General features: G+C 49.3%; 8 protein-coding genes across 8 annotated transcripts; 5 read left to right on the top strand and 3 right to left on the bottom strand.

Moving 5' to 3' along the window:
• Positions 1-235: 235 nt before the first annotated feature.
• Positions 236-1,611, top strand: N7508_005393 (uncharacterized protein; the record flags this gene model as incomplete). The annotated part of the gene is made up of 2 exons (XM_058463459.1): positions 236-733; positions 766-1,611. The coding sequence occupies 2 exons, from the start codon at positions 236-238 to the stop codon at positions 1,609-1,611; spliced, it is 1,344 nt and encodes a 447-aa protein (XP_058319937.1).
• Positions 1,612-1,896: 285 nt separating this feature from the next.
• Positions 1,897-6,827, bottom strand: N7508_005392 (uncharacterized protein; the record flags this gene model as incomplete). The annotated part of the gene is made up of 4 exons (XM_058463458.1): positions 1,897-2,847; positions 2,897-4,240; positions 4,471-6,736; positions 6,787-6,827. 4 exons carry the CDS (start codon positions 6,825-6,827, stop codon positions 1,897-1,899), a joined length of 4,602 nt encoding a protein of 1,533 aa, XP_058319936.1.
• Positions 6,828-7,592: 765 nt separating this feature from the next.
• Positions 7,593-8,793, top strand: N7508_005391 (t-SNARE syntaxin; the record flags this gene model as incomplete). Its single annotated transcript, XM_058463457.1, has 4 exons — positions 7,593-7,848; positions 7,902-8,083; positions 8,133-8,705; positions 8,761-8,793. The coding sequence occupies 4 exons, from the start codon at positions 7,593-7,595 to the stop codon at positions 8,791-8,793; spliced, it is 1,044 nt and encodes a 347-aa protein (XP_058319935.1).
• A 327-nt stretch (positions 8,794-9,120) lies between these two features.
• Positions 9,121-11,443, bottom strand: N7508_005390 (transcription factor domain-containing protein; the record flags this gene model as incomplete). The annotated part of the gene is made up of 6 exons (XM_058463456.1): positions 9,121-9,595; positions 9,654-9,937; positions 9,964-10,383; positions 10,437-10,753; positions 10,801-11,325; positions 11,383-11,443. The coding sequence occupies 6 exons, from the start codon at positions 11,441-11,443 to the stop codon at positions 9,121-9,123; spliced, it is 2,082 nt and encodes a 693-aa protein (XP_058319934.1).
• Positions 11,444-12,088: 645 nt separating this feature from the next.
• N7508_005389 (uncharacterized protein) lies at positions 12,089-13,317 on the bottom strand (the record flags this gene model as incomplete). Its single annotated transcript, XM_058463455.1, has 2 exons — positions 12,089-12,689; positions 12,746-13,317. The coding sequence occupies 2 exons, from the start codon at positions 13,315-13,317 to the stop codon at positions 12,089-12,091; spliced, it is 1,173 nt and encodes a 390-aa protein (XP_058319933.1).
• Positions 13,318-13,811: 494 nt separating this feature from the next.
• Positions 13,812-16,020, top strand: N7508_005388 (Zn(II)2Cys6 transcription factor; the record flags this gene model as incomplete). Its single annotated transcript, XM_058463454.1, has 4 exons — positions 13,812-14,179; positions 14,236-14,263; positions 14,312-14,773; positions 14,821-16,020. The coding sequence occupies 4 exons, from the start codon at positions 13,812-13,814 to the stop codon at positions 16,018-16,020; spliced, it is 2,058 nt and encodes a 685-aa protein (XP_058319932.1).
• A 523-nt stretch (positions 16,021-16,543) lies between these two features.
• Positions 16,544-18,118, top strand: N7508_005387 (putative FAD binding monooxygenase; the record flags this gene model as incomplete). The annotated part of the gene is made up of 1 exon (XM_058463453.1): positions 16,544-18,118. One exon carries the CDS (start codon positions 16,544-16,546, stop codon positions 18,116-18,118), a length of 1,575 nt encoding a protein of 524 aa, XP_058319931.1.
• A 647-nt stretch (positions 18,119-18,765) lies between these two features.
• Positions 18,766-20,201, top strand: N7508_005386 (putative phosphatidylglycerol specific phospholipase C; the record flags this gene model as incomplete). Its single annotated transcript, XM_058463452.1, has 2 exons — positions 18,766-19,344; positions 19,395-20,201. The coding sequence occupies 2 exons, from the start codon at positions 18,766-18,768 to the stop codon at positions 20,199-20,201; spliced, it is 1,386 nt and encodes a 461-aa protein (XP_058319930.1).
• Positions 20,202-20,577: the final 376 nt, after the last annotated feature.

The following is a 20,577-nucleotide window of genomic DNA, read 5'->3' as shown; positions in this document are numbered from 1 at the left end:
CCCCTTAGCAACGGAGATACATAAGGGGATATTGAGCAACGAAGACCACCACTCCATCATCGACTCGGGGTCGTCGAATCCAACGCCTAGAGGGCTTCATCCCGAGATCAGACCCGACGGCACGATTTTGGTTTCCTGGTACGACTCCCAAGACCAAGATAACCCACATTGTTGCCCGTCCTGGATCAAGTTCGTGGTTTATTTTCAGATCAATTTCTATACATTCATCGTGTATATGCCGTCTTCAATCTTCTCGGCAGCTCAGCCGGAGTTCATGGATACATATGAGGTGCCTACATCAGTAGGCTCATTCGGCCTGGCGCTTGTTCTTCTTGGATATGGAGTCGGAGTCTTGCTGTTCAGTCCATTATCTGAGATCCCAGCTATTGGTCGGAATCCTCCATATGTCATTTCCATGGCACTTTTTGTTCTTGTCAGTGGAGTAGCCGTGGCACTTGACAATGTTTCGTGGTTTCTTATTCTGCGCTTCCTTCAGGGCTTCTTCGGGTCTCCATGTTTAGCCACCGGTGCTGCATCCTTGACAGATATCACAGAGCTAGTCAATATACCGTATGGGCTATGGATATGGGGTATCTGTGCAGTGGCGGCACCTGCAATAGCGCCTTGCATAGCGGGATTCAGCATCACGGTCAATGGTTGGAAGTGGTCTATGTGGGAGATTCTCTGGGGCGCGGCGCCCTGTCTTGCTGGTTTGTTCACTATCCTCTCACAAGTGCTTTACAGTATATGCTAATGATATTGTAGCTATTCCTTCCGGAGACCTCGGTCCCCACAATCTTGCACCAACGCGCAGCACGCCTCCGAACCCGGACCGGAAACCAATCCTTCAAAGCCTCATCAGAGATCGACAGCAGCAGATACTCAATCAGAACCCTCGTCCACGGAGCACTGATTACCCCATGGAAAATCAATGCCCTAGACCCAGCTATTCTTTTCACAACTCTATACATAGCCCTAATATACGCCATCTTCTACTCATTCTTCGAGGTATTCCCACTCGTATACCAAGGAATCTATAACATGAGCACGGCAAACATGGGCCTCGTCTTCCTTGCAGCAATCATCGCCGTACTCATCGTCATGCCATTCTACTGCCTCTTCATCCACTACCATATCGCACAGCCCATCCGCAATGGCAATTTCCCACCCCCAGAACGAAGACTCATTCCTGCCTTATTCATCGCCCTGTTCGTTCCAACGGGGATGTATCTCTTTGCATGGACTTCGCGGGCTGATATTCATTGGACGGTGCCTACAGTTGGATTCATGCTTATCATGATGGGTGTGATTACACTTCTGCAGTGTATGTTTGGTTACATGGCTGTTGCATATCCGAGTCATTCGGCGAGTTTGTTTGCTATGAATGACTTTGCCCGGTCGACTCTTGCTTTTGCGGCCATTTTGTGGTCTGGGCCGTTGTATCGCAACCTTGGGGTTGCGAGGGGGACGAGTTTGGTTGGGGTTTTGACTGTGCCGTGTGTTTTTGGGACTTTTGCTTTGTATTGGTTGGGCCCGGAGTTGCGGAAGCGCAAGTCGGTTTGCTGCCTGATGAAGTGTGTAGTAGATGATATACTGACTGACTTTCAATGAATATTTTATGAGCTTGTGATGGTTTTTCATATGCTGATTCCTATGATGAAGACGCAGTATCAAAGGAGAGAAGATCAGACGCTTGCATTACTATCAAAACAAGGAACTATACATAGAAACCTTCAGACACATTATTTGTGTTCTCACATCGTACAAATTCACATCGTACAAAAAAAAAAAACAAAAAAACAAAAAAAAAGGCCAGAAAGAGACCAATCCAAAATAAACACGACGAAGGGGGCATTACAGTAGATGGGTATCATCAAACGCTCAATAATAAAACATTTACCAATGCATCGGCGTCCACTCCTGCCCCGGGTAAGCAGTGGGAGACATGACAATTTCTTCACTACTGTCATCACCAGTAACAGCAAGTTCTACAGGCTGAGGGGGATCATTCACCATCCGAGCTTCGCCTTCGCTGCGATGGGGGTGGATGGATGAGACCGCAGACGCGTTCGAGACGGCAATATTGCGTGGTGCCAAGTGCCCAGGGGTCAAGTTGGTAGAGTCATCTCCAACCGGTTTACGGGATCGCACGCTGAGCTGTGGGTTGAGACCGTGCTGTGGTTGTTCGCACCGAGCTGTCTCGGTAGAAAGCTCGTACCGATCTCCTTCCTCTTCCTCCTCTTCCTGCTCTTCCTTCTCGCTCAATACCCCAAGCGGCGCCTCTTGATTTTCATCGGGGTCTCGTGCTTCATGCTTCGCCTGCTTTTGCTGCTCCAACTTCTGGATCTGGAAATCTTGCAGCTCCTCAAGCGGGGACAGTGGCTTCATAGCTCTGCCCTCATTGATTGACATCGGAGATGGCGAGCGAGACTGGCCTGGCAGAGGCTGACTCAGTGTCCTGGTATGGTGAGAACCAATGGGGGTTTCGTTCATAGTCCCCGACTGGAACTGCGAGTAGAATCGACCTGCGCCAAAGGAGTTGGTTGAAGTACTGGGTGGCAGTGAGATGCTAGCACGCTGGCGATTATTACGAGGTGAAGGCTTTGCCTCACTTGGAGGTGGAGGTGGTGGGATTGTTGAATCAGGAGGCTCAGTAGGTAGAGGCTTCTGAATGGACGGATCTTCGAGTACTGGTGGTTTCTCGTCCGCGGTAGACGAGGTCTTCTCCGTATTGCTGTTTGCCGGTGGGAACGAAGGTAGATCCTTGTCTAACGGCTGTGAGACGGTCCTAATCAGGTCGGATGACTTCCTCCCGGGGCCCTCAGCATCTTGACGGCTGAAAAGGCCCTGCTCAAGTTAGAAAAGCAAGTTAAAAATAGATATACAGACAACATACACTAAGCCTGCTAAGCGCCCGTTTCCGCTGCCCTCCAGGTTGACCTTGGATCCCTTGAACTTGAATCCCAGACAAGAGATCTCCCACTGAGGCGCGTCGTCGCCTCCCGAAGCTTTTCAACTTTCCAATTGCAGACTCTTCATTTTGCACCGGAGAGCTCGATTCCGAAGTCTGCGATAAACCGTTGGCGGGTGTAGAAGGGCGAGTTCCTTTACCGTTACCACTTTGTCTGCCAAAGCTGCCAAAGCTGAGCATGCTGCTCCGAGTCCCTGGCGAGTAACTGACTTCGTTTCTGAGGGGGCTTTGCACTCCTGGGATAGAAGGCGGAAGACCGCTGATGGACTTTCTCTTAGATTCGAGGATCTGAGCAGAACTTGGATTTTCCGAGGAATAGAAAGGCTCAACGGCTTGGTTATCACCCTCAGCAGATGGAACAGGGTTGTCAAACCCACTCTCTTGGGCTCTTTCCAGGGAGATGACCGTATTATGAGCACCACTAACATCTTTACCAGAAGGATCCAGGGGAGATGGAGGTTCTCTATCGAGATCATTCTCCTGAGATGTCCGTTGATGTTGCTCGTCAGGTCCAAGTGTCGAGACCGATGGCTGACGTTGGGATACCGCATCAGGTGCAAGCCTGTTGTCCTTTTGAGGAGGAGATCCTGGAGCCTTGATGCTCTCGTCGTACACTGGACGGATTGTCGGGGCAATGATCTGTGGCACGCTCTGACTAGGTGCATCCCCAAAATCATTCGAGTCCGGAAGAGGGACCATAAAAGGCTCATGGGGGACCATCGGTAAACTCTTCGATGTAGTCGTCTTCGTAGGCTTTTTAGCAGCGGTTTGCTCAATAGGCGCGGGTTTCTGTGGCTGTGATAGTCCCTGTGTAGACTTCCTCTTCTCACCGTTAGTCTGGATCGTTCCCAATGCCGTTGAAGTACTTGGCTCTTGATCAGAGGCTGTAGGCGAAAGACCAAGGGCGGCTATGACTTCCTGCTCGAACTCGCCAGCGTAGTTAGACTTTCGAGATGGATCGTTCTGAGGCAAAACTCCGTTAGAAGATGACTGAGGTTGCACGCCTGCGTCGACGCTGTGCGACAGAGGATAATCCCCCGATTGGGTCACTCGGGCACGTTTCCGAATGTTCTCTTCGGTCTGTGAAGCATCTAGAGCAGAATCGGCCAATGCTGTCGCAGATTCAGCGCCAGGCCTGATTCTTCCAAACTTGAAGATAGGCAGGCTCCCAAACGAGGCAGAATTGCGGCGAGGTTTACCAGTTTCACCCGAGCCTGATGGCACGGAGAACTGAAAGCTGCGGCGAGGAGCAGTCGGTGTTGATTGACCCTACAGCATTACCAACATCAGAACAAAAACATATTGGGGGGTGTTGAATTGTAAGGTCAGATGCATCAATCGTGTCGCATTCTAGAGCTCAATGCAAAGTGCTCGAAATTACATCGTGGTATCCAGGAAAGGAAATAGTGCAGAATTAAAGGGAGACATTAAAGCGACGGGCACTACCGTGCGAACCCCCAATGAATAGCCTCATAAGAAAAAAAAAATCAGGTATCTACCTTGTCAGAACCTCCACTGGGTCGGAATTTGCTTCTGCCTTTGGCAAACAGGCCCTTGGCAGCTCCGCTTGCTTTGCCACTAAACGCCCCCGCAGTGTGGAGGAATTCCTTGCCTCGCTCTCCGACGTTTTGCTTGTTCATAACAGTGCCAAGATGGCCCGATGGGCGCCTGATGTGTGTGGCGCTAGTTGGTGTGCCGTCATTCAAATTCAAGGTCGACCCGAGATTGCCGAGGGAGGTCAGTTTGGGGAATCTGCTTCTGGAAGGCGAAGCGCGCGGAAGATCAGACATACTCTGGCTCTGTTCGACCACGTCGGCATGTTCGGGGTGCTCATGAACCATGAACTGGAGCCAGTGGTTCAAGCCAGAGTCAAGAGTTGAAAATTGGTCCCGGGTGTGCTCGAAAGACTTGATACGCTGGTCCACAGATGTGATACCAAGAATATCGCGGAAGCCGAGAAGCTTAGACTCATCCAGAGAAGAGCCCCCAACATTCAAGGGAGCTTGAGGTTGTGGTGGGGTAGGCTCTGGCCCAATTACTTGCTCGGGGGGTGATATATTTTCAGGCACAGGAGGAATAATTGAAAGCCGAGGCTTTTCGGTACGGGGAGCATCCGAGCCCTCATTGTCAGATGAAAAGTAGTCATGCGGCGCCGTTTCAGATGCCGCAGGCGGCACGTCTTCGGCAAGAAGTTCAGGCTCTTGGGTAGCAAGTGGTGTATCCAGCGGGGGAGAGGCATAGCTGCCGGGCATTTGAGGTTGAGCTTCAGGTTCCTCTGTATCCGACGATTCCCAGGAAAAGCGTCTTCCGAGCTTCTTTCTCGGTTGATCGACAATTGTTGAGGAGGAATTAGCTAGATCGGGACCATCTGCATATGGGTCTCTAGACGCCAAAGGATGTGGCTCGATCCGGTCTGGAAGATCTGGAAGAGTTCCCGACACCAAAGCCTTAGGATTATGCTCCTGGCTTGGTCCGGTTTGGCCACCCCAATATTTCTCAAATTGATGAGGAATAGACTCGGTGGGCGGGTGCGACGGGGGTTGGTTGCTTGGTTCCGGATCCGCAGATGGGGTGGTTTCCCGGCTCAAAGAGCGGATAATTTCTTCTCTCAGGCGATCGTTGTCTCCATCCTCTGGCGAAGTTCCGGCTCCGACAATCGTCGGGATGTCGCCACGATAGCTGTCAGGGCCCGATGCACTGCCGAACTTGAGAGGGGCAGGTAAGTCCTGGCCATCGCTCGTGTATTGCTGCATTGCTGGATCTTGGGAAAAGGCGGGAGAGGTGGTTGATTCTGGGGAAATCTGGAGTTGTTGATGAACAGAAGACAAAGCTGTCTGGCCAGTGGGAGTTTCGTCGACCTGCGGTTTGCGAGATGGACTGTTGTCCCGATCAGGAAGGCTCAGGTCTCGGCGGTGACCTGGTTTGAACACGGGACCATCAGGGGTAGCCTCCTTCTCAGTCTCATGAGGCTCCTCGTGAATCGTTGGTGTTCTGTCTTCGTTGGTGTTACGACCAATCATGATTGGGGAGATCACGGAAGTGCCGTCGCTGTTGGTCCGCTCAACACTGCCAATGGATTGAGGGGTTTCTGGGACATCGAAGGCCTGGTGGACCACTGATTGGAATCCAGATGAAGTTTTATGCTGCAGTGGGGGTTCCTGAAATTGGGACTGGGGCTCGGAGCTTGCGTCCTTGGGCAGGCTGGGTTCTGTGCTGCCTAGGAAATCGGTCCCAAAGCCAGACATACGCTTCACTTCTGGCAAACCCATGGAGGGGCTTGCCGACTGTGTTTGCGACAGCCCAGATCCGTCGAGCTTGCGACTATCATCAGCCAAAGACGAAGATACCTGTGGGCTGGGAGCTTCGCCCTGAGCTGCTTTCTCCTCGCGCATTCGTTTATAAAGATCAGCCGGTCTGACAAAAGGCAGGGTCTTTTGATCTACGCTAGGATTTCTGCCTCGGCTATCAGCTGCAGCAGAATCATCAGCTCCAATGTGACTAGATAGACGTCTCGAGCTCAACTCGGACGAACTACCAGTATTGTGGGAGGCATAAGGAGGCCGAGGTACCGGCGGCGGGGCCTCCTCCTCTTCTTCCTCCTCCTCGTCGGAGCCCCAGTCGCCACCGTCATAGGAGTATTGTCTGGCCTCGACCCATCGTTTCGTTTTGGAGCGATTGACGTTCGGTTGGAATGAGATCGGGGTACCCGCGCCGCTACCGCTGCCTGGGGATAGGGGACTGCGGACATTGTTTGGGGGGGAAGGCCTGAAGTATGTCTCAGCATTTGTACGACTGAAGCTCGAGACTGAACTTACCGTTGGGCTCCAAACCCATGCGATTGAGTAGGGTCGGCCATAAGGAGAGTCGAAGTGTCAAAGAATGGGGGCGAGCTCGATTACCAGCATCGGCTGCTGCCTGGTGGTTTCCACGAGGTCGGCGCAAGCGCACACAAATTCTTTCGGGGGTAAAATAGGGACAGGAACAGCACTATGTTGGAGTCCCTGAGGTCTGTCCGACAACACCAGCGAGAGTATGGGAGGACAAAGGTGGCGATTTGGCCTGCGTTGGGCAAGGCGGCGATCAGCGTTAGGTGGAGGAATGAACTTGAAACAAGATTGTACAGAGATGACGTGTATGCACAAAAAAAAAAAAAAAAAAAGAAAAAAAAAGAACGGGGGTAATTGCGCAACTATAGCGACAATAACAGTAGTAAATAAAAGAGACGCATTCACATGTATGTCCCCTGATTCAAGATCTGTGAAGCTGTGGCGGTGCGGGGCACGTGACGTTGACGTTTCCGATTTGGGTACGTGGACCAACGGGCAAGTTAACATACATTCACTCTTCATCTCATTTGCCTAGGAGTCGATTTGCCCTTTGCTTTTTTGTCTCTCCTTCTTCTCATTTTGGAGCTACCTGCAACTGAACTCGTCTTCGCCTTTCACATTCGCCCCTTATCGATTGCAGATAGATCAGTTCAACTTCACTTCGAGACCGAATCCGGCCTCTCCATTGAAACGCGCATTGATCGGGCTCTGTACTTGGCACCAGCTACTGTTTGAGCTCCATATTTGCCTTCGTTCCAGATCAAGTCTTTAGACGCCTCCTTCCGCCTCGCAAAATGGCCGGTCCGTCGATACAAGATCGCACTAGCGAATTCAGCGCCATCCTGGGCCAGGCCCAGAAGCGCATGGGGACCTCGAAAGTGGGTTCACAGCGCCAGGCATTACTAACAGATGCGCAAAGGCGACAGGCCGATCCTTCGCCCTCTGGCGCACAGGATGCCAAGGCAGCAAGGTCGGAGTTCGCACGGAGAGCCCGTGATATTGGCAGAGGCATCACAGGAACAATGGCAAAGCTTCAGCGACTGGCTGAGCGTGAGTACCGTCGCGATCTTCTGTCTTGGTGCAATACTAATGTTGGGGTTTAGTGGCGAAACGGAAAACACTCTTCGACGACCGTCCAGTCGAGATCTCCGAATTGACTTATGTCATTAAGCAAGACCTGGCTGCATTGAACCAAAGTATTGCTTCGCTTCAGGCGCTTACCCACGCGCAGCACCCCAAGTCCAGCCGTTCGAAGATGGATCAGGAAGGAGAGCACAACGACAACGTAAGTGAGACAACGGACGCGTATAGGCGGTTACTTATAGGTATTTCAGGTCGTCGTCATGCTACAAGGAAAGCTGGCCGATGTAGGAGCCAGCTTTAAGGAGGTGCTCGAGGTCCGCACAAAGAATATCCAAGCATCCCGAACACGAACTGAGAACTTTGTGTCCTCGGTATCCTCCAAGTCACAAACCGCCCTTGATGCGCAGCGCTCGGATTCTCCGCTGTACAACACATCCGGACGACGAACACCTCAACCAGGATATCAGGGCAACTCATCTGATATTTTGACCCTTGAGCCGCAAAACCCCTCCCCTCTAGGACGCCCCTCATTCCAATCTGATCAACAGTTGATGGTCATGGAAGAAGGAGAATCAAGCAACACATACGTCCAAGCACGAGGCGAAGCCATCGAGGCTATTGAGCGAACCATTAGTGAACTGGGAGGTATCTTCGGCCAATTGGCGCAGATGGTCAGCGAACAATCAGAAATGATTCAACGTATTGATGCCAACACCGAAGATGTCGTGGATAATGTTCAAGGCGCCCAGCGTGAACTAATGAAGTATTGGACGCGTGTCTCCGGCAATCGCTGGCTCATTGCTAAGATGTTTGGTATTTTGATGGTATGTCCTCTCGCTAAATTCCCATTTTCCCGATAGTTACTGACTGTCACTCTAGATTTTCTTCCTCCTCTGGGTCCTGATTTCATGATAGACATGAAAACAACCCCCCTTCTTCATATTGTATTATAATACTCGACCCACGTTTTTCACAGATCATGGGCCTTCTGCATGACCGCACTCGCTGAGCATTGTCATTTGTCACTGGCTAGACTCTGGGATGTTTAGACCATCACACTCATTCCTTTTTTTTTTCCCTACTTGGGACTGTGTCCCCGAAGGTTGCACGAGTAAATATACCTCATGTACTAATCAATTCAATCCATCCATGAGATAAATGCCATGAACCATTCTCTGAGCTTTTATCCTTTGTCGTAAACATATGATCTAAAACACTCTACTTTATATTGCCATATTATCAATCGAACTGCGCCATCGCATCCCAAAGCTCCGACTCCGCCCATCCCAACGAAGGCTGATTATTAAACAACTCCCAAACAAGACTATCATCCCACCCCTCAGATCTCGGCGCATGAGGTTGCACCCCCGAGACATGAGCAGACTGAAGATCAACCATAGCCTCAGCAGCAGCGCGACCAAACACATCATCCTGACTGTCAACCCGGTGCCCCTCAGGCATACCAGCTACGTTCTCCGCAACAGCCGGTAGTTCTGAGCGAGCGTGTTCAAGATTCCTTTTGATAAGCGGTGCACATAAATCAAGGAACTTGGCGAAAAGCTTATACAGCTTCCCAATTGACGCATTCGCCTCGGCGAATTGGTGTAGATCGTCGGTTATAGTTTTGATCATTGTAAAGTCTTTCTCGTTTGATGTCGCGATTACGTTGCAGAATAGGACGAAGAATGGTGCTAGGGGGAATAGGAGCATCGTCCTGTAAATCTGCATTAGCTTGGTAGTTTTATGGATTGAGGGTGTAATAACAGGCGTACCAAGTAAGGAAATATGGATAAGAGTCAATAGAATTGAATTGGCTTGAAAATGCCTCCTGTAGCGCTCGCAGGGTGGTGAGGGATTCTCGGGCTGTATATAGACAGTTCTCGCACACTAGGCGGGATTTCAGGACCGAAGAGCGTGCTTGGATTATTGTCGTTAATACTGAGTAGTAATTGAAATCCATTGATAGCCATTCACGGTGCAGATTTCCCCATGATTGTGGGAAATCCTGTTCTTGGATACGGCGATACTTTAACCGGCCATGCACATTAGCCATAACCTTTCAAAATGGTGTTAGTGACTTACCGTTTGCATATTAGAGTGAATTATATGTGCCCGTGATACCAGGTCAGATAATATCTTGGCCTTCTCGCTATCCTCAATCGCCTTGGGATCAAGAAGTATACCTAACAAAGTGTGTTTCAATTCTGCATATTCGACTATCCCTGTGATCATAGCGAATGTCGGTAGATCCGGGTCAATATGGATCAATTCTGTTGCTTTAACTTTGAGATCAGGCAATGATGGCGGCCGGAGAAGCAGTAAACTGAGGGTTTTATCGAAGTAGTAGCACGTGTAGACACAAGCATGAACACTTTCTTCAATTTCGCTTCGAGGATTGGAATCGGTGATGTTATGGTAGTTCAGAGAGACAATAACTCGTGAAGCCAATGACGTGAACATCCAGCAGCGTGACATGTTTCCCAGGTACTGCATCAAACGTGTCTGTCACAGTCAGCGCAATGTTTGTAACCCGGGAGGCAAAGAAGGAAACATACTGCAGACATCAAAGATTGCAGTAAAAGAAGGCTAGGCGCAGCGGCCAGGGGAATTTGATTCAGTAATTCCAACGCAGCTGCCTCATACCTCTTTTTCAGTCTTCGAAAATGAACTTTTAATGGCTCGCTCGCGATCAACGGGGCCAATTTTGATATTATGCCCATAGCCTTGATCCAGACATTGATTCGATAATGTTGGAGTACTTGCTCACATTCACTTCCCTCAATGATAGCAAGCCCCATCCGCTCCAGGATCTTATCGGAGATATGATCTGGCCATGAAACTGTTCCTTGAGAGGTGGTCTGTTTGTCGGGCCCTACGGAAATGTCAGTGCTGCACAGTCGTGTCTGCTTGCCGACTAACCTGGTAGCATCATGTAAAGTAGCTCCGGGGTAAGGATTGGCTCTTCTAGATTTTCTTCTATGGTCATATCATCCATAGCCCCTGTCTCTTCCCAGTGCAGGGTTGGGTTCGATAGCTGGCCAACAAATTTCTGCGCTGACTCGAGTGCTGTTCTTCGATCTTTTGATAGAGCTGGGTTGCATTGGAGCTCGTGCTCGATATATTCTCGAGCTTCGCTGGCGTGGTGTGTTGAACCTGGAGAATGAGTTTCATGGTGGGTTTTTTGCTGTAACACGCTCTGTGACTTGCGGCGTTTGCTTGCTGGTGGCACAAATTGAGTTGTCTCTTGCTGCTCAGATAGTACAGGTCGCTTCTTTTCACCCTTTGCTGGCTCCACAGCTCTGTTGGTGGTAAGCTCGATGCTACTTATAGAATTGACTCGAGGCGATGAAGATGTACTACTAGTAGCATGGTTGCTTGCTGGGAAGTTTGGTACATCTTTAGCGCTTGATTCTTCGAGCTTCGCCAGTCGCTCAGTTAAGGCTTCTATACTGGTTTGTATCAGTACTCCTCTACGGAAAAGCTGAAAGGAGGTTTACATACCGCGAGACTCGCGGTCTATGAACTCGTGCCTGACGTTGACGACGACATTCTGCGCTTGCATCGACACAGTTCATGCAAGGATCTAGGCGATCGCATTTGACCTTGATTTATCACCTGTGAGTTTCTGTAGAATGACATAATGTTCGAGCTTCCAGGTTGTTACCTTTCGAGTATGACATAGATCGCACTAGTCAATTGTTAGACAATCGTCCGGATATAGCTGCCATTATTGCAAGGCCGATGAACTTACTGCAGACATTCTGGAATTTCGACTCGGAAGTTCGGATTATTGAAATGACAAGTAACTACTCGCGCAGACGGTGGCAAGTTGACCCTTATCTTTCGGATGTCGCCTATTCGGAACCCGAAATGCCGGGTGCCGAACGTAAGCGGTTAGCGTATTTTGGACATATATCAGTGTGGATGGCATTTTGAATGCTTATATGCTGCTTCACATATAGCTATAAACGCTGGATCAATCTAAACAGCAAAGGAAAATATAGCGATGAAGAAATTCGTTCGAGCTGATTAACGAAGTAGACCCCATCACTCAGAAGTCGGTTTAGTGAAGCAGCAACAAAGTGACAAACACTTCAATCAGTACCCTTTAACCCCGCGAATTTTATCGCAACGATAATCGATGATTGACATTATTGAAATCATATGTCTTGGAATGTATTGATATGATTTCATCATAGTACCCAACTTATTCATCATAAGCATCATAACAGTAAGTACATTCTAATTTCACAACAGAACCATGCAGAACATGTACTTCCGTTTCTTCAACAGTATGTGGAATAGCCCCTCGCTTACCCATCTCACTTTGTGCTGCATGGAACCAGATGTGATTCAACTTCGGCTCGAGTGGTCGTTCGCCATGATAGCTCTCATGTGCCATGTACTCATTCAAATCACGTCGCATTGACAGTAGGAACTCCTTCTTATGTGACCATGTAGAGTCATGCAGACATTTTTGCTTTCTTTGGTCGTCTTTGGCTATTGACACGAAGAATTGAACGATCCTTTCCATGGTCGATGTAGTCAGAAGTAGACTGACCCAGCTTTCTGACGTCGCATGAGGGATTTCCGGGCTCATCAGACGCTGCATTGTTGAGAATAGAAGTTGCATGCAGTGATGAGTGGACAGTAAGATCTGAGTATCTGTGAAAGGCGCCTTTTGGAGGATTGATTGTTGCCTTTGGACCGATGAAGACAGGCTGCGATGATGATGATAATGATTATCAGAATCTTCAGAGTCATCTGAATGTGAAGCAGAAGATTCAAGGAAGAAGATAGCGTATGCTCTAAAGAAATCGTTAGATTAGCACAAGTATGCCAAGGATCACAGGTGGGTACATACATCGGATGCAAAAGCTTGGCTTGGAGCGAAGCCACAGCTTTAGTGTAGACAACTTCCTTCTCTGTCTTTGAAGACGCCCACAAGGGCCGAGCTAACGGATCAGTCTCTAGATGATGCTCGACCACATGATCCGCTAAATGATAAGACAGTCGGAGACAGGTTTCCCAACAACGATGCAAATCACCAAGATATCCCAGAGAATACCCTGCATTATCGTGATCCATGCCAGAGCTATATTTTGGCGGCGGTGGAGGGAATAGCTCGGAAATGAAGTGAATGTCATCTCCTGGCGACAGGCTACCATACACCCACAGATGATCATGGTAACCCTTTTGCTTGCGAAGTTGGATGTATGCCCAGGCAATAGCAAATTCCAACTTTGCAACCCGATCATGCAGTAAATGATTGGTAAGAGACAATGATCCAATGTCCTTTATGCTGCAGGATGCTGCGATTGCAACAAAGACATCAGATGGAAGTCGTTTCCATATTGATTCCTTAGATCCCACAGATATCGAGTTCCGTTTGCTTCTCCGGAGGACTGTTCGGACTCGATCGAGAAAATGAGGCATGACTAATACCTCCGAGGAATTACCTGAACTACTTCTTGGGATATCTTTAATACCTGAAACAAGAAGATGGCGCACAATGTGGGGGAAAAACCTGTTGGGGTGCTCGTATTCTATGTCCGTGGAGGCGTAGTCATGAGATCAAATAGAGTGCCCAGACAAGAACTTTAAAATATAGTTATGTATCTCGCCAAGTGCAAACCCTGAATAACGAGCAAATTAATCAAAATTTGAAACAAGCGAGATTGGAATGATGTCCTGGTGGGTAACGTTAACTGATGGTGGACACGAATACGACGCCTAGTATTCAAGGCAGAAACGTATTGACTGCGGAAGTTTCCGCGTTACAACGTCGAAGGATCTCGGAGTCTCCAGGGCTGTACAGCTTCCACGGCATTACATTCCATCAAGACTCAGGAGTCCACGTGATTCACCCAACAGATATCTTCAATGCTACATGTCTCTAGCAGTATTGCTCCAAGGGCCCTGCTGCAGTGATGGTGATGGTTGGCCCCGACCCCTTGAACCAGAGCGCAGATTCGCCATCAAGACAACCCACATCGAATTCATGTGTGGTCTGTCACAACCGAAAAGTCAAGTGTGACCGACAGGACCCGTGCTCGAATTGCGCAAAAGCGGATGTAGAATGCATCTATCGGGCACCACCCCCTCCTCGCCGTCGCAAGCGAGAAGAGACAGGCAGCGTGTCTCAGGGACGCGGGAAATCTCTTAGACGCATGGAGCCCGGTAGTGGCTCTGCAACTCCGAACCGAGGGCAGATGGGCCAAGCTTCCACAAATCACACCAAGAAAAGTGGATCTGGGAGGATGATCATGAAAGATGGCAATTCTGTCTATCTCGACACGTGAGTTGGTATATGCATCGGGTATGACTCTTTACTAACCAATTATATGCGTGTAGTAATCTCTGGACGAGTGTTAGCAATGAGGTGAGTGGAATTGGACATCGACTGATATCAGTCCTGACCTTTTTATAGCTTCCAGACGCCGCAGATGTACTGGGTGATGTATCGGATAGCGCCGCCGATGACTCTGCTCAGGATGTTGACGGCGATAGTATATTACTCTTGACCTCTACGACCAGGGAAAACCTTACTGGATTACATCCGAGTCCCTTGCACATTTTCAAGCTGTGGCAGGCATTTCTTGAGAATGTGAACCCTCTCACCAAGATCGTACATGCCCCAACCGTGCAGCAACAGATTCTGGAGGCGATGAGTGACCTTCCCAACATAAATAAAGATCTAGAGGCACTGATGTTCTCCATCTACTGTATCGCATTGGTTTCTTTGCAAGCAGCGGATGTAGAAAAATCATTTGGAGAAAGTAAAAAGGCCCTTCTATTAAAGTGCAGACGAGGAGCTCAACTCGGCTTCAAGAATGCATCGCTCCTTCGCACGTCAAGCTCGATGGTTCTTCAAGCGTTTATGCTTTATCTAGTATGTGATCCCGTTTCTTTTTCAAATTATGCCTAACATCTTGAAAGCTATGCATGCGTTCGTTTTCGGACCCGCATACCATCTGGACTCTATGTGGTATCGCAACGCGGATTGCGCAGCGCATTGGAATCCATCGCGATGGATCTAGTCACGGCATCTCAGTATTTGACACTGAGATACGTCGCCGCATCTGGTTCCAGCTCATGATCATAGACGCTACATCTGCACAGTTCTGTGGCGTGGCCTCAACGCCCCTACCAGGAGCAATCGACGTACAGCCACCAATGAACGCAAACGATAGTGACCTTGATCCACGCATGACAGAGCCAGCATATGAAAAAGAAGGAGCAACAGAAATGATATTCTGCCTAGCTCGCAGTGCATTTGGAAAATGGCTTCATCGCTGGTCAAAAGAAGCCGAAGGAACCAACACTAGTCCGTGGTATTTTCTCACTGCCTCGTCACTGACCCTCAATGAAAAGGACAGAGCAATCGATGAGCTTGAAGCACACATGAAAGATAAATTCTTCCGCCATTGTGATACATCCATCCCTCTCCACATCGCTACTTCCATGATGGCAAGTTCAGCTATACACTACACCCGACTAATGGCCCATCATCCTCGCCAATACCCCGATCCCACTCGGATCCCCCAATCAGAGAAGGACATCATATTCGAGCACGCGCTGAAGATGACAGAGCATGCCGATTACGCTCAAACCTGTTCCGCTGTTCAAAAATATTCCTGGCACATGGTGAACCACATACCCTGGGACGCCATCGTCCTACTGCTCTCGGACATGCGACATCGACGCAACCACGAAGAGAAAAGCAAAGTCTGGCATCTAATAGGCAACGTATATTCTCGCAATCTCCAAGAAAGCAAGGGCATCCAAACACCTCTCCACAGAGCGATCCAAACCTTGATTGTCAAGGCTTGGCGGGCGTACATCGATGAGTGTAACCAACATCATCGCACTCCAACGCCTTGTCCTACAATTGTTGCAACATTGCTAGCCAGCGCAAAGGGTACTGGGACTTATGAGTCACAATCACAACCTCTAGAGGAGATCGGAGTTGTTGAGAATGGGGCGTCACAAGACCAGCCTGAACACGATTTTCCGACGGCACGGTTTGACCCGGCTGACGGTTTCGAATTCTTACTTGGCGACAGCCCGATTGATTGGAATGAGTGGGATACTCTGCTCAATCAGTTCCCAGCTAGTCTGCCTGATGATGCAACATAGTTATCAGGATTTGCATTGTAGATCGGAGTGTCTGGGATTTTGCGGCCTATCGTGGGACATGAATTTGCCTCGATGAGGCTGTCTTCAATCTTTTTCATTCTACGGAGTATCCAATACTTGATCCTACACTCGCAAGTTCGAGTAATAGAACTATATATTCTCTACTCTAATTCAGGTACCGATTTCTACAATAATCCGGTGAAATGCTAAGATTAGAACATCCCGAATCGGTGGCGCCCCGATCGCGTTGGGCGGGGGCTGAGGAGGCTCGGGGTCGGCGACTAAAAGGCCGAGCAACAACATTTTCTTGTTGCTCACAGAACAGCTGATAATATAAGATACTAAATGAGTCTTGGAAATGGTATTTAAAGAGCTCTCAGTTCTCTCTTCATGCTAACTTGAAATCTCCAATTCAATCATCTATTCAGCTTAATCGTCTTCAGATCACGATCTAGAAGACCGTTCCTGAAAAACCTTCAACACACGACCATACCTTCCACACAATCCCCTATCCAACGCAACCATGATCCCCGAAACAGAAGTCCTCATAACAGGCGCCGGCCCAACAGGCCTAGTCCTCGCCCTCTGGCTTCACAAGCAAGGAATAAAAATCCGCATTATCGACCAAGCAGACTCACCAGCAAAGAACTCCCGCGCACTAGTCGTGCACGCCCGCATCATAGAAATGTACCGCCAACTCGACCTAGCGGATGACCTCCTAGCAATAGGGTACAAGCTCCCAGCCACAAATCTCTGGGTGCATAAACAACACAAAGCCCGCATCCCACTTGGCGACTTCGGCGCTGAGCTGACGCCATACCCGTTCATGTTGACAGTTCCGCAAGATGAGCATGAGCGCATGCTTGAGAAAAGACTCAATGATCTTGGCATCTTTGTCGAGAGACGAGTCAAGTTGCTTGGGTTTGTGGATCATGGGTCTAGCATTACTGCGACGCTTCTCGAAGAAGCCGATGGTATCTCTGAGACGTGTGATGCGTCGTTCATTGTTGGATGTGACGGTGCGCATTCTGCTGTTCGACATGCCATCGGTGCGAAGTATGAAGGGGAGACGTACAAGCCGCTTTTTTACATCGCCGACATTGAAAGTCAGGATGAGGCCCTTGCTAATGGGGAAGGGAATTTGATGATTTCGAATGATACGTTCAACTTGATTGTGCCGTATAATAAGGAAGGGCATCTTCGACTTGTTGGGATTACGATACCCGATACCAACGATGACACTCAACGTCTTGGATCAGCTGAGGAAGACCACAAGATTACTTTTGATGATGTCCGGCCTCAGATCGAAGAGGCGATGGATCTCGAAATTGAGAAGGTTAATTGGTTTTCTACTTACCGCAGCCATCACCGTGTTGCTGAGAAGTTCCGCGAGAATAGGGCTTTCCTTGTTGGTGATGCTGCTCATATTCACAGTCCTGTTGGTGGACAGGGTATGAATACTGGTATCATGGATGCGATCAATCTGGCATGGAAGCTGGCAACTGTCTTGAAGACTGATATGGACGATGAAGCTAAGCACCAGCTGCTGGAATCGTACGAGTCTGAACGCCGCACCTTTGCTTTGAAGATTGTTACATCTACCGATGCGGGTTTCACCACATTGACATCGAAGGGGATATTCCCACACATTCTTCGAAACTGGTTGATTCCTTATCTTGTACCACTAGCTGTGAAGTTTGAACATGCCCGGACTCAGATCTTCCGGGGTGGATCACAACTTATTTGCAGCTATCGGGGTAGCACTCTGAGTCAAGAAGGCGCAACTGGGATTGTGCAATCTGGAGATCGTCTTCCTTGGATCAAAATGGGCCAGGAGGATAACTTTTCCACGCTGCGGGATATTGGCTGGCAAATTCATGTATACGGGGAGACCGGGCCTCTTGTTGAAGAATGGACCCAACGGATGAACGTCAAGATGTTTGTTTTCCAATGGGATGAGCAGTATGCTAAGACTGGGCTGACCAAGAATGCTGCTTACTTGCTGCGTCCGGATCATTATCTTGCGGGGATCTTTGAGGGCCCCTCTGTCGAGTCAGGACTAGAGGATTACTTCTCTAACCGGGGACTTGGACGTTAGATGATTTTTTGATATCCGATTTCTCCACTCCTGTATGCAATGTAATTCTATTCCTTGTTCTCTCTGCACGTGTTGGATCTCTTCATCCGTTTAGGCGACGATATGCAGACTTGATTGTTCGACTGCATATCGAAGCATTTAGTGCAAGGCATGCGCCAAGGATCGGACGTGATTGGTGGCTTGGCAGAGATTAAAGTCACAGTCGGCCACTGTGATTGGTGTTCCTGCTAAGCTAAGCTTACATTGATCCACTTTGGCTTATACTTCGGCAGGCACATTTCTCTCTTCGCCAATCTCTGTTCAGTAATTAACAAAAACCGCTGCATATCCCGGCGCAGCAATATATTCCGATCTCTTACACCCCACAGGGCCATGCGGATGTCTCTCCGTTCCTGCCGCTAGGCATCGTCCGGCTTTGAGCCGTTTTATATCAACCCGTGAAAGCTGACCGCCAGAACATGTGGTCAAAATACTCGTTGCTCATTTGCCGGGGAATTGGTAAAAGGGTGTAGTTCCCGAAGGTGGTAAGTTCCTTTTTTCCATGCACGTTTTGTCAAGGCAGGGATATAAAAGCCTTATCCCATCCGGGAATATGATCATCGCAAGCACCTCAGTCAAGTCTCTAGTCCACTTCATTTCTTGGCAAGATGAAGACCAACGCCATTATCTCTCTGCTCGGTCTTTCCGGTAGCGCTCTGAGCGCTGCTGTGTCCAAGGGCTCCCAGGAGCCCTTCGGGTACAAATCCGGCTCAAAGGAGTCCATTGCCAACATGAAGGACAAGATTGAGAACGTTGTCTGGATCCTGCTGGAGAACCGCGGATTTGACAACATCCTGGGTGGTGTGAAGAAGCATGGCCTTGACAACGTTGTCAACAATGGTCCCTTCTGGAACCCCGAGAATGTCAATGACACCAACAGCAAGAAGTGGTACAGCCAGTACAAGGACTATGACTCTGTGCTCCATGACCCTGATCACTCAGTTACCGGTGTCAACTTCGAGATGTATGGTACTTACCACCCCGACAACGAGGCAATTGCCAATGGTTCTTTGACTCCCAACCTCGAGGGCTTTGTCAACCGCCAGATGGCGGCCTACCCCAGTATCTCTGCCCAGCGGGCCACCGATGAGGTGATGGGATACTACTCCGAGGATGAGATTCCTACTCTCGTTGACTTGGTTGATGAGTTCACTACCTTCAACTACTGGCACTCTTGTATGCCGGGTGTAAGTACTCTCCCGTACATCATGATCTCTACAATCTGACACTCAACCAGCCTACCAACCCCAACCGTCTCTGTGCTGTCGCAGGTGTTACTGATGGCCACGGCTCCAACGACGAGAGCTTCGATGTGTCTGGCATTGAGACCAGCAGCATCTTCCAAGTCGCCAGCGAGAAGGGTATCTCGTGGCGCAACTACGATGGCACTAACGGTGACTTCCTGCCGGACTCCATGTTCTTCAACTGGACCGCAAAGAACGCCCCGAGCAACGTTGTGCCCCTCGAGAACTTCTACCAGGATGCGTACCTCGGCATCCTCCCCCAGCTCTCCTACATTAACCCCTCCTGCTGCGGCCTCAACACCAACTCCATGCACCCCTCCGGCAACGTCTCCTTCGGCCAAGTCCTCCTGAAGCAAGTCTACGATGCTGTCCGCACCGGTCCCCAGTGGGACAAGACCCTCCTCCTGATCACTTTCGATGAGACAGGTGGATTCTTCGACCACGTCGCTCCCCCTCTTGCCGTCCGCCCCGACGACAAGACCTACACTGAGACCGCCAAGGACGGCAAGCCCTACACTCTCAACTTTGATCGTCTTGGTGGCCGTATGCCCACTTGGCTCGTCTCCCCCTATGCTCCCCGTGGCCATGTTGAGAACTACGGTACCGATCCCGTTACTGGAAAGTCTTCTTCTTACAGTGCTACCTCTGTCCTGAAGACTCTTGGTTACTTGTGGGACTTGGAGGATATGAGCCCTCGTGTCCAGCACTCGCCTGCCTTTGATCACCTTATTGGTCCTAAGGCTCGTTCTAACTCCCCCAGTGTTCTTAAGAACCCTCATGTTTTCCCTGATGCTATTTAGATGTTGGATTGGGTGACTTTTTGGATTGAACAAGGGAGTGTTTGATGTTATATGGTGAAATACTTTAATTGTCTATGTTTATTGTTGCTACGATTGAAGATGTATGAATTTCTTGTTAGACAATGTCATTATGTGATTTACTGTTCCATCTCCAACTTGCCAGACCAACATTCTCAATATATATATTTCGATTGTATGGCCCACACTGGGCTAAGTTCAACGGCTAGCCAAAATATATATTACCTGGTCTGGCAAAGTTAAAGTTTGAATGGAGGATGCAAAGAGTATAAGACTCCGGACGATGTTATCTCCGTCGGATCCGAAACCCGGATCCGTATACTTCGGGGTAAGGCCTCCCAGTTCATCTCAGCTTACG

This window comes from Penicillium antarcticum, assembly GCF_028974205.1.
Source record: "Penicillium antarcticum strain IBT 31339 chromosome Unknown utg000005l_segment0_segment0, whole genome shotgun sequence".
Taxonomy (NCBI): Eukaryota; Fungi; Ascomycota; class Eurotiomycetes; order Eurotiales; family Aspergillaceae; genus Penicillium; species Penicillium antarcticum.
This window is presented reverse-complemented; position numbering and strand designations above follow the sequence as displayed.